The 12046-nt window shown below is 36.5% G+C and overlaps 1 protein-coding gene across 2 annotated transcripts in view; it reads left to right on the top strand.

Moving 5' to 3' along the window:
• Nucleotides 1–12046, top strand: part of WWP1 (WW domain containing E3 ubiquitin protein ligase 1) — a 72081-nt gene that overhangs the window by 52176 nt on the left and 7859 nt on the right. For both annotated transcript variants that reach the window (XM_004679752.2, XM_012722969.1), the window contains exons 19-22: nucleotides 3710–3843; nucleotides 3930–4070; nucleotides 8278–8398; nucleotides 11005–11109. In XM_004679752.2, the coding sequence (XP_004679809.1) occupies nucleotides 3710–3843; nucleotides 3930–4070; nucleotides 8278–8398; nucleotides 11005–11109 (501 nt within the window). The remainder of the gene's footprint in view (nucleotides 1–3709; nucleotides 3844–3929; nucleotides 4071–8277; nucleotides 8399–11004; nucleotides 11110–12046) is intronic.

Here is a 12046-nt window from a genome sequence, read left to right as displayed (position 1 = left end):
TATATTCATTCAAGATTATGAATAGGATTATTCACATATCTGTTTAATCTTATAATTTAATTTCATAAATAGAAGCCTAAAGCTTGACTACAGTTATATACAAAAAAAAAAACCTTAGTTGTATAATAATTGCACTTAATTGATTTTTTGGGCATTTTTCAGACATTTGCAGAACTTCTTATGGGTCTTTATTTATTTGCATTCATTTATATATACTTTATTATTTGTTTATTTAGGACATACTTAGGAGCTCACTAAATGGCATCATCATGTGAAAGCATGAGACCATGAAGACACTCATAAACCTTGCTCACAGGGGTCTAAATTCTATTTGAGAGAGAATAAAAATTATGTGCTGAGGATAATGACTCACTTTTTCATAGAGGATGATTAAAGAAGAGCCTACTGATATATGTATATCACATGAACAGAGGCATGAACAAAACTGGTGGTTGAATCCCACAAATATCTTGGAGAAAAACATTCTAGGCATAGGAAGCAGTGAGACAAAATAGCATGACTCTTACAGAATATGTGGGAAAGAATGTGGCAGGAGGTGAGGGTAAGTGGTGCTATGTGTGTTCTTAAGGAATCTCAAGGGCGCTGAGCCAGGGGACTGACATGGTCTAAAAATAACATGATCTGATTTTGATTTTATTATACTCACTCTCCCACTATGTAGGAGAGAGATAATTGGGGCAGAGGAAAGTAAGAGTAGAAGCTGGAAAAACTGTTTGCAACTCAGGTGAGAGATAATAGTGACTTGGACTTAACTGCTATAGCATTAGAGGTTGTGAGAAGTGGTTTGGATTCTGGATATATTCTGAAGTTAAAGCTGATGGATTTTTTTTTAAACATTTATATAAGGTGTGAGTCAAATATGATACCAAAATTCATGACCTGTATCTGACAATAGTCTTCATTTCTTAAGATGACAGGGTAATGGTAAGAGTAAATTTTTTTAAGCTTATGATAACTGGAGATGCCTGAATGAGATGTAGGATAGATAGTTGGTTATAAAAGTCCAGAGATGAGGGCTTTCCTTGGTGGTGCAGTGGGTTAAAGCACAGTACTACAAAGCTAGCTGTAGCCACTTCAGCATAAGTTCTATTCTCAGCCTGGACTTGGGGGTGACCCACATGGTGCGGCAGACCTCTCCTATCTCACCTGCTGCTCCCGTCAGTGGTGTACTTCGTCATTCTGCCTGTTCTGCTCCCTACTCTGTCTCTGGTGAATCCTCTCACAGTCCCTGCACCTCTGGCCTACACCCCAGTTCAGTATACATAAATAAATAAATAAATCTTATTAAAAAAAAAAAAGTCCAGAGATGAGAGGATATAAAGGTTAGAAGTAGGCATTTGGGAGTTCTCAGAACACAGAGGCCATTCAAAGATCATGTGGTAGTTTAAGGAATTAAGTATAGCTAGAGAAGTTTAGGGACTTAAGTTTGGTGATAAGAAGGAACCAAGGAAAGAGCTGAAGTGAATTAAAGAAGAATGGTTTCTAGCAGAAAGGGGAAGAAATATGTTTCAAATGTGATCAGCTGTCAGATGCTGAAGCTTCCCACCTTAGCAAGTTAGGCTGGGATGTGTCTATTTCATTTGGCTAGATGATATTCAGGAGTAGAAATGAACTTTTTTTTTATTTGCTATAAAAGATGTGAGAGAAATTGGTCAGTAACTAGAAGTAAATAGGAAATCAAGAATGGGATAACAAGCTGGCAATAAAATAAGGGAGGATAGGATTTGATGAGGGCAGTGATTAAGGAATATGGAAACAGTGACCTTGAGTAGAAGGGAAGAGATCTGATTAGTCACACAGAAGTAATAGTTTATCTGTATTAATCGTATATGGATTCAGACTTTAGAAGTAGGCAGATGCAATGGAATAAAAGTTCTTGCTGGTTTCTTGATTACTCAGTGAAACAGAAAGCAAGAATTCTACCTCAAAGTCTGGTGAAAAGAGGTATTTGAGGAGTGGGAATTTGGGAATAGGGGTAAACGAATGCAGTAGGGATTACTAAGTAGCACTAAGCTCCCACTTGAGGTTGTTAGTCATGAACCAGTCAGCATGGTTGTATCTACATGTCTAGCATGTTTGACTATCCAGGAACAGGCAGGATAATGGATTTAGTTAGGTTTAAGATTTTTCCAGAAATAGATTATGGGGAAGCAGGGCTTGAAAGCATGCATGTTGTAACTTTCAGTGATTGACGATGGAATCTAAACTGAGTAAGGAAGAAATAATTTCATGAGGGGGCTGAGAATCCTTGATGAGGTAATAGGATCAGTGGATTGCTTTTTAGATACCAGTAGTGTCAGAAAGCACTAGTGTTACTATTAATACTCTTTAACAGTTAACTCAAAGTTAGGGGGTGTTTGAAATCAAGATTTTAACAGCTAATGACAGTATCTAATGTATGATGTTGATAATTTTGGGCTGAGTAAAGGCTAATAACACTGAAAGCTCTAAACACCTTGGGTAGCAAAAGGATTCTTAATGTGGATGTTGAAAGCTCCAAAATTAATTGATAGTAGTAGAAGGTTCATGTAGAAAAACTATATTGAAGGAGTAGAGAAACCCAGAGCTCTAGGATGCCTGCTACAGGGCAAAGGGTAGGGTCAGCCACTAGTAGTGGCATGAGCCTTAGGGCTGGGGCAGATGCAGTGAGAGGGATTATCAGTAATAATGAGCAGCACTGCCTCACTTCCAGGCCTGGTGACATGGGGTAGATACGAGAGAAACAGCCTCTTATTTGAGAAGACTGGAGAAAAAGTTAAGTTCTCAAAAAAAACACCAGTTTGCGTTAAAACAAGGTGCTAAAAAGAGCATCTTTGAGAGTTGAGCAAATGGGGGATTTTGCTAATGACGAATCATGAATTTTAGGATTAGTAGATGGTTTGGACACATATGACAAGTGAGATCAGATTTGCAGATCAGGCAGTTGTGCTGCGAGTCAGGATACTGAGGGGTTCTGGCCCACTTCCATGGGCTGTTGTGAATAGGAGTGAAGGCCAGTGGGGTTAGTCCTGGAAATCATTTGCAGAAATAAGGGAGGAGTCATCGTTTTAGATGCATGCATAGGAAGCCCTGAGACAACACCTTCATTCCTACATCCAGTTAGGTTAGTTTAATTTATAAAAATTAGAAACAATGGAGGTTTGGTCAAATCCCCTATGCCATTATAATTTAGTTATTGGTAGGACGTGATATAGCTATGTATTTGGCCTCAATTAAATAGATTTGTTTCAGCACTTTAATTTTTTTTATACTTAGCATTTTTTTTAACTAACTATTTATACATATAAGACTGGGGTTATAGACCAGAGATGCAGGGGGTGAGAGGAGTCACCATAGACAGAATGGGAAACAGAACATGTCAATCTACTGAAATACACTACTGAGGGGAGCAGCAGGCAAGACAGGAGAGATCTGCTGTGCTGTGTGGATAAGTTCCCTGGCTGGGGAGCAAACTCATGACACAGTGGCTGACAATAGTTTAATAGCACTGAGACTTTAACCCTTGCACCACCAGGGAGGCCCTATACGTAGCATTTCATGTAATATTTAACTTCTATGATCTATGCAGAATTCTAAATGGTTCTTTTTTTCTTTTTGCCTATAAAGCCTTATTTCTATTATCCTACTTAAAGTAAGAAAACTTATTTTGAAAAAAACTTTTAAGTAAATTTTTTGTTTTTTCTGGCAGGCACTTTTCCATGGGAAGTTTATTGATACTGGTTTCTCTTTACCATTCTACAAGCGTATGCTAAGTAAAAAACTGACCATTAAGGATTTGGAATCTATTGATACTGAATTTTATAACTCCCTTATCTGGATAAGGTTTGAAGATTTATCTTTCAATAAGACATTTTTTAAAACCAATTTATGTATCTTCTTAATAAATGCATATAATTTATATCATCCAGAGACAACAACATTGAAGAATGTGGTTTAGAAATGTACTTTTCTGTTGATATGGAGATTTTGGGAAAAGTTACTTCACATGATCTGAAGTTGGGAGGTTCAAATATCCTGGTGACCGAGGAGAACAAAGATGAATATATTGGGTAAGGTGATTAATTTTTTAAAGATGTATTTTATTAATGCATATAAAAACTGGGATGTAGACCAGAGGTGCAGGAAGTGAGAGGATTCACCAGAGACAAAGTGGGGAGCAGAACAGGTAGATGTACTGAAATACACTGCATAGGAGAGCAGCAGGCAAGACCGGAGAGGTCTGCTGTGCCATGATCTAATTTCTAGATCACCTAGAATATGCTAGAGTTAATTCCTCTATTCTTAATTTCATCCTATTTGTATCTCTGGGAAGACGTTTCACAGTCATTCCCTTTATCGTTTTCTGTCATTTTTCTCTCTAGTCAGTCTTCATCTTAGTTATACTAAAAATCCAAATGTAGTGAGATAATGTCTACTGCCAGTTTTATGCATTTAAGTTCTCAACAATATCACTGTTTTTGAAATAAGAGTACATGACATTTGCTTTCCCTGTTATTTGCTGTACGTATTCTGCCTTTGTTCTGATCAAAAACCTTAATACTGGTATTAAAAAAGGGCTTTTCAAAGACTGGAGCCTCAGATCATAGCAAAACTGAGTCTGGAGCCAAGATTTGATGAGCAGTCTAAGAATGGTCATTTCCTATACTCACTTACTTTCCCCTTTTTAACTTACTTTTTAACAGCACACCACATTCAGTTTTAAAGCTGTTTTCTTAGTTCCATGATTCCACATTGCACTGATTTTACTTTTTCTAAATCCTTCATTTGCTGAAGTTCTTTATTCAATCTGCTTCTCTAAATAGTGTTACTATGCTATCAATGTTTTCTCTTCAAGTAATACCTGAACTTCAGAAATACTTTCCACTTGCCAGCCAGATCAATCCAAACTTCTCTGGGAAGGAACTGGTAGCATTTACAAATCATCAGGAAACCTTCATTAGTTTGAATCCATATAACCTCCTGCTTCAGTCTTTAGTGGATAGATTTTCCAAAAAGTGAAGTTATTTAAGTTGGAGGGTATTTAATAGATATTGTTGTGTTTTTCAAAAGATGCTAACAATCCTTTCTTTTTAACCTGTATTAATGTGTCTGCTTACTAAGTTAATGTTACCTTCTTGGCATGACAGTTTAAGTCTCTTTTCCCTATTTTCCTGCTGAAACTACCTTTCTCTGAATGGGGGAATTAGGAATAACTGAGCTTCTTCATTTTTGTATTCTCTCAGGTATTTCTATTTAATTTTACTATGCAGTGTGCACTTAATGGAAAAAGTATTTACATTTTGAAGAAAAGATGCTCACAAAGATGCATTGTCTAGGCTTCTTTTTGTTAACCCTTAAGCTTTCCACAAAATCTGACAATGATTATTAAATAGTGTTTACTTAAGCTTTTATAAAACATCATCGGTGGCTTAAGATATCAAAAACAGTTTAAAATTTCATCATTTAAAGTTTATAGTTTGCAGACCCTCCCTGGTGGCTCAGCAGGTTAAAGCATAACACTGTGAGGTTGTCTGCAGCCACTTCAGTGTGAATTCAATTCCCATTGGCTGTGGAGGTGACCCACATGGTGTGGCAGATGTCTCTCTCCTGACCCTCGGCAGTGTATTTCAGTCAATATGTCTGTCCTGCTCCCCACTGTGTCTGATGAATCCTTTCACCCACCTGCACCTCTGGCCTATACCCTAGTTCTTGTATGCATAAATATTTAAAAAATAAAGGTTATAGTCTGCCACTTTAGTTTTCATACTATGCATTAAGGTAACCTTTTTTTAAAAATCTTATATAGTTCATACTATGTTAGTTGATATCTGATCCTAACATTTAAATGATGTTTCAATTTATCCAATTATAACAGACTTTAACCTTTTTTTTTTTTTAAATCTAGCTCTGAAACTCTGTGATAAATTCTTTTTCAGTTGTAATATTTTGTTTTTGACTAGAATAAAACCTCAGTAAATGATAGTCAAAAGATGTATTAAGTGTTTTTGGAATCCAATCTGGGAAGCAAGCTGTTGATTCTGCTTGGATGACTTAGGCCATTTCTTCTTGTGACATTATATATATATAAATTAGGTTTTAGAAATTGAGAGCTTATCTGATATCTTTGTAAGGGAGGGAAACAGAATTAGATTAGTTTATATTAGTTTGGATATCTTCAAAAACATACAAAGATGTGATGATCATAATTGCTTTTAGAAGGCTAATTTAAGTAATCAGAGCCATCTCAGCAATGTCAGACCTGAGAAGAATCCTAAGTTGGGAATGTTAATGTCTAATGTGAAGGGAATTTTATTTAGCATGAACACTGAGACAAGGACACTGGATCTGGCAATTCAAAGTTCTTTATTGACCTTTATGAAGTTTTTTCTTTCTGGGTTGGTGGGGAGGTGGTAAAGCCAAATTGTGATGGCTTAAAGTTTGGATGGATAGCAGATAATGCGTATAATGTGTTCTTGGTATGAGTGGTGGTGGTGAGGAGAGTAATTTTTTCCCATGGACTTACAGTTTTCATTTTTGTATAATGTTTGATCTCTCCCCTCAGATCTAATTCCCTGAAAATTCCCACCACTAAATCACCATCATTATGATCTATGGGGCTCTTCCTTTCCCTTTTGATCCCTTTCCCTCTCCATCCGCAGTGGTATGTCTTAGTTCTATAGTTTGCCTACAAGTCCCCCCCCCCACCCCCCCGGGTTTGGTTTACTTATATTCCTGCAGTAAGTAAAACCATCTGCTATTTTTCTTTTTCCTTATTTCAATGAGCATAATCCTTTCCAGTTCCATCCAAGTTGCCACAAATGGCATGAGTTTCTTTTTGATAGGTGACTATATATGCCATTATCTTCTTGATCATCTGGTTTTAGGCATTTAGGTTGTTTCCGTATCTGTAAATAGTGCTGCAGTGAACATAGAAGTGCAGGTTTCCTTTTGAATTAATGTTTTTGTGTCCTTTGGGTAGATTCCTAGGAGTAGAATTGCTGGGTCACATAGTAGATCCATTTTTAATAATTTGAGTGTCCTCCACACAGTTTCCATAGTGGATGGACCAGTTTGCCTTCCCACTAGCAGTGTAAAAGTGTTGAGAGGAGAGTGACTTAAGAGAGATACTGGTTGGAGAAAGAGGCTTTGGAACAAAATAGTCTAGGCATCTTGTAGACAAATAGAGTAGGGAGGCAGAATTGACAGCATAGGGCAAAAGGTGGTTAGTAACTGATGAAAACTTTTTAGGCAGCAGGATGAAAGGTTTGCCTCAAAAAATTACAGGTAAACTTTTGCTAGGACACAAGGAGTTAGAAATGGGAGGAACATGGATAAATTGATTTTCCTACACCAATTGATGCTGGTAACTTCTCATCAGGTATACCATATGTTTTTCCTCTACAAGGGATCCTTTGAGAAACTCCTGGTAGAGATTTTGTGTCACTGACAAAATTTTCTTATTTCTCTTTTATTCATTCTTCCCTACACTACAGCTGCTTTATGTATTTTCTCAAAATGTTTTCCATAGTTATTTCTTCTTTTCTGGTCAGGAAACTTTAACATCCTCTAATAAATCAGCATACAAGAAACTAGTTTCCAGCTTTTAAGTTTTCTCAAACAGAAGAACCATAAACTTACATAAACACATGGTCCCTCAACAAATTGTCACTTTGTGTTATCAACACAATTTGCTGTGGAAGGTTTCAAGTCAGAGTTCTCAGTCGGCACGTTTTAATGGAAGGGGAGCCATCCTCTCACATCTCAGTACATGATGTTTAGTTATTTTTAGAAAGGAAATAGGCCCTTCCTGGTGGCTCAGCAGTCTAAAGCACAGCACTGCAAGCTAGCTGCAGCCACTTCAGCATGAGATAGATACCAGCCCTGGAGGTGATCCAGTTGGCACGGCAGACCACTCCTGTCTAGCCCACTGCTCCCCTCAGCAGTGTACTTCGTCGATCTGCCTGTTCTGCTCTCCATGTTGTCTCTGGTGAATCCTCTACCACCCTTGCACCTCTGACCTGTACCCCAGTTCTATATGCATAAATAAATCTGTAAAAAAAAAAAAATGAAAAGGAAATAATTAGTGTTAGAATTTGCTGTCTCATTCACAAGAATCTCCTATTTTGAAAATCATTTTTTATATAACTACTAACATGCTAGAACTGATACCAAAACATGTTAGTGTATTATTGGTTTATTTAGATGAAGTACTTGATGCTTCCAAGCTTTTTACCACCACAAAATTACCTACTTTTAAATACCATCTTTTTTTTCCAGTTTAATGACAGAATGGCGTTTTTCTCGAGGAGTACAAGAACAGACCAAAGCTTTCCTTGATGGTTTTAATGAAGTTGTTCCTCTTCAGTGGCTACAGTACTTTGATGAAAAAGAATTGGAGGTTAGGCTCTTATGTTACTATAAGGAAGAATAAGGGGAGAAGGACCTGTTTTTAAGGAAAGATGAATAGTTTTAAATCCTCTCATCCTCTAATCCTTTCAAATGTTTAGGGGTATTTCAGTGTACTGGGTGAGGGTCTTGCATTAAGATCTTTGAATAACGTGTCATGGGCACAGAATCATCCTGCAGAGTCAGCTGTTCGTAATCCTCAAGAATTATTGCAGCTTTATTTATTTAGGGACTTTGAAATCCTCCCTTAGTAGTGATTGATCCCCAAAATCAGACTTAAGTTGAGTTTTTAATGCTCTTAAGTATATTTAGACTTAATTATAGCATAAATTTGGTATGTGGTAAAATACACATCAAATGTACCAACTTAAACCACTTTAAAGTGTACAGTTATGTTGAGTATATTCTCTTTTTTGTACAAGTTCTCTAGAACTTTTTCATTTTGCAAACTTGAAACTCTGCTCATTAAACATGTTCCCATTTTCCCTTACCCTCAGTCCCATACAACAATTCTATTTTCTGCTTCTATGAATTTAATTATTCTTGATATCTCATATAAATGGAATCATACTACATTTGCCTTACTGGGACTGGTTTATTTCACGTAGCTTATTGTCCTCACAGTTTGCTCCTATTATAGCAGATGTTAGAATTTCCTTCCTTTTAAAAAGCATATTAATATTCCATTATACATATGTGCTACCCAAGAGTGGCATTGTTGGCTCACATAATTCTATTTTTAGTGTTTGGAGAACTACCCCATTATTTTCCATAACCTTTGCACCGTATTACATTCCCACCAATACTAAACAAGGGTTCCACTTTCTCTCTCTCTTTGCCAGTACTTTTTGTTTTCAGGCTTTGTTTTTGTGGTAGCCACTTGTGGGTATTTCCCCTGTTTATAAGTTATTGTTATTTCTGAGTCATCCTCTCCATACACAAGCATTGGGATACTCCTCAGCATAGCCACATGCTTTTGGCACAGTTGCTTAACATTTTGTCATCTAAAGGAGACTCTGTTAAGGGTCCCTCATTAAGATATCTGTTCATTTATGTAATCAAATGTACATGTGAAAAAATAGCATTTTTAATTTTATACAGTAGTCCTGTATAGAAATTTGCCTCTGACAACTCAGAGATACAAAGTATATGATAGTCGGGACTCTTGACTGATGCTTAGACTCTTGACAAAATTGGTTACTATATCTTAACAGCTTCTTTACACAATGAGCAGAAAGACATTAAAACAGACTAGAAGATACTCTTAATAATTTTTTAATCACAGATTTTATTAGAATCCAAAGAAAATTTAAACAATTTTATCTTCAAAATTGCATGCAACTAAAATATTTCATACCCATGATTAAGACTCAGAGTCAGCCCACCCTACAAAAGAGGGATAATATGATGAGAGTCCAACAATAAGCAGAGAGGGAACACAGTAAATTGCAAGGGCCCTGAGCAGGTGCATACTTTCAGTCCTTGGTAATATGGTCAGGGTTCACAGAAAATCCCATGAAATAGTTTGGCCATATAATTTTCTTTTACATATAAAGAAACTAAATACCCTAATTGTTCCACCCTTTAGCACAGAATACAGAGCTGTGAGAAAGCAGATTTTTTGTTTGGCTTTGCCTTGTTTTGATTTTTACTTCTAGGCTGTTCTTTTGCACTCACATTTAATGTCTCTCCTACCCATGAATGATACAATAATGAGTATTCATATCATTTAAGATAATTGTTATTTGTAATAATGTCACTCTTCCCGGGTCAAATCTGTTGAACCTTTAAAAAGATATAATAGTCATTCTTTATAAAAACTCCTACTATACTAGGAATAGAAAAGTATCAACAAAAAAGATAAACTTTGATAGCACACTAATAGTGATACTTTAAATGTCTCTTTTTGAGATTGGCAAATAATTTTTCAGATAGCTAATATTTTTATTGAAAAACAGTTAATTCAGGGATCTCCCTGGTGTTGCATTTAAAACATTTCTAGACCAGGGACATTCTTCATAAACATTACATTAAACTAACTCAAGCAACTCAAAGAATGATGTTACAAAAGTTGCATCTTTTTGTAAGGACTTGAAAGCCTCAGAGTCTACTTTTATTCTAGTGCAGATAGCACTAGGAAGCTATCTGCAGTCACTGCAGCATGAGTTTAATCCCTGGCCAGGGAGTGATCCTCATGGTGCAGCAGACATCTCCTGATCCCCGCTGCTCCCTTCAGCAGTGTATTTCAGTCAGTCTGCCTGTTCTGTCCCCACTCTGGTGAATCCTCTCACCCTCCACACTCAAACCTCTGGCCTGTGCTTCAGTTCTTGTATTCATAAGTAAATAAATCGTTTGAAAACGAGAAAAGGTCAATTCTAATTGATTTAAGTTTGAGGTCAATAGCCATAAATAAAATAAAGTACCTAAGAATGCTGTATCCTAAATTGCCACAAATTTTTTTTTGAATTTGCTTACTTGTACTGCATATAGTCTTAATAATTGGGCCTGCACATCACTGTGCATTAGCAAATTTCATCCATATGATGTTATTTTCTTTGCTAAATCTATCTTTGATGTGATGCTGTGTTTATATCCCAGGTTATGTTGTGTGGCATGCAGGAGGTGGACTTGACAGACTGGCAGAGAAATACTGTATATCGACATTATACAAGAAACAGCAAACAAATCATTTGGTTTTGGCAAGTAGGTACTTTTACCTTTTTGAAACAGTGTTCAACGAAAATATATTCTAATGAAATAGTGCTCTTGAAACAATTCACTGGTGTTTACTTCTAAATCAGAAGTGAATAGTATGAATACTAAGTATCTTCTCTCTCTCTTCCCCCTTTTATCCCACCCTCTCCTTCATTGGCTAATGTAGTAATAATTTATACCAATCTCTCTGCATCCCAAGGGTTCCATGAAGTACATTTTGAGAAATTAACACTTCTAGACCAGGGATATTCTTCACAAACATCTATTAAATGAAATTCACTTAAGCAACTCAGTGACTAAAATTTTGGTTTGTTTTGACTTAACTGTTTTAAAGTTTGTAATATTAAGGAATGATTTTATAAAAGGTGTATTTTTTTTTAAGAATTTGAAAACAAGACAGTCTCCTTTTATCCTTTTATGATGTGTGAGACTTACAGAAATTTATCTTACAGATATACTTCAACATATGCAAAATGGCACCCACCATTATATTTATTGCAACATTACTGGTATAGTAAAAGAGACTTAAAACATCTACTGTCCCTCAGAAGGGGACATTAGAAAATGTGTATATTATAATGCTATTTTGTTAAAGGAAAACTCACTAACTCATAGTTAGTGCATGCTAGTATATGAATGTATCATCTGAGAGGTTAGGAGATGGATCTTTGGTAGCATGTCTAAAGGAGAGCTGAACAGTTGAAGGTAAAAGTGGGGAAACTTCTTTACACTGAAACCTTTTATTATCTTTGAATTCTCTACTGGGTACATGTTACCTATTATAAGCCAGTAAATAAAAATAGGGAGAACTGGTGGTGGGGGACCTACCCTCCCTGGTTGTGGACCCACCCAGGTGTCACAACGGGCTAGGATGCAGCACTGTGAGCTAGCTGCAGGCACCTCAGTGCCGGTTCAACCCCCGGCC

This window comes from Condylura cristata, unplaced genomic scaffold, assembly GCF_000260355.1.
Source record: "Condylura cristata isolate star-nosed mole 26May11 unplaced genomic scaffold, ConCri1.0 scaffold00009, whole genome shotgun sequence".
In the NCBI taxonomy this organism is placed as follows: Eukaryota; Metazoa; Chordata; class Mammalia; order Eulipotyphla; family Talpidae; genus Condylura; species Condylura cristata.
This window is presented reverse-complemented; position numbering and strand designations above follow the sequence as displayed.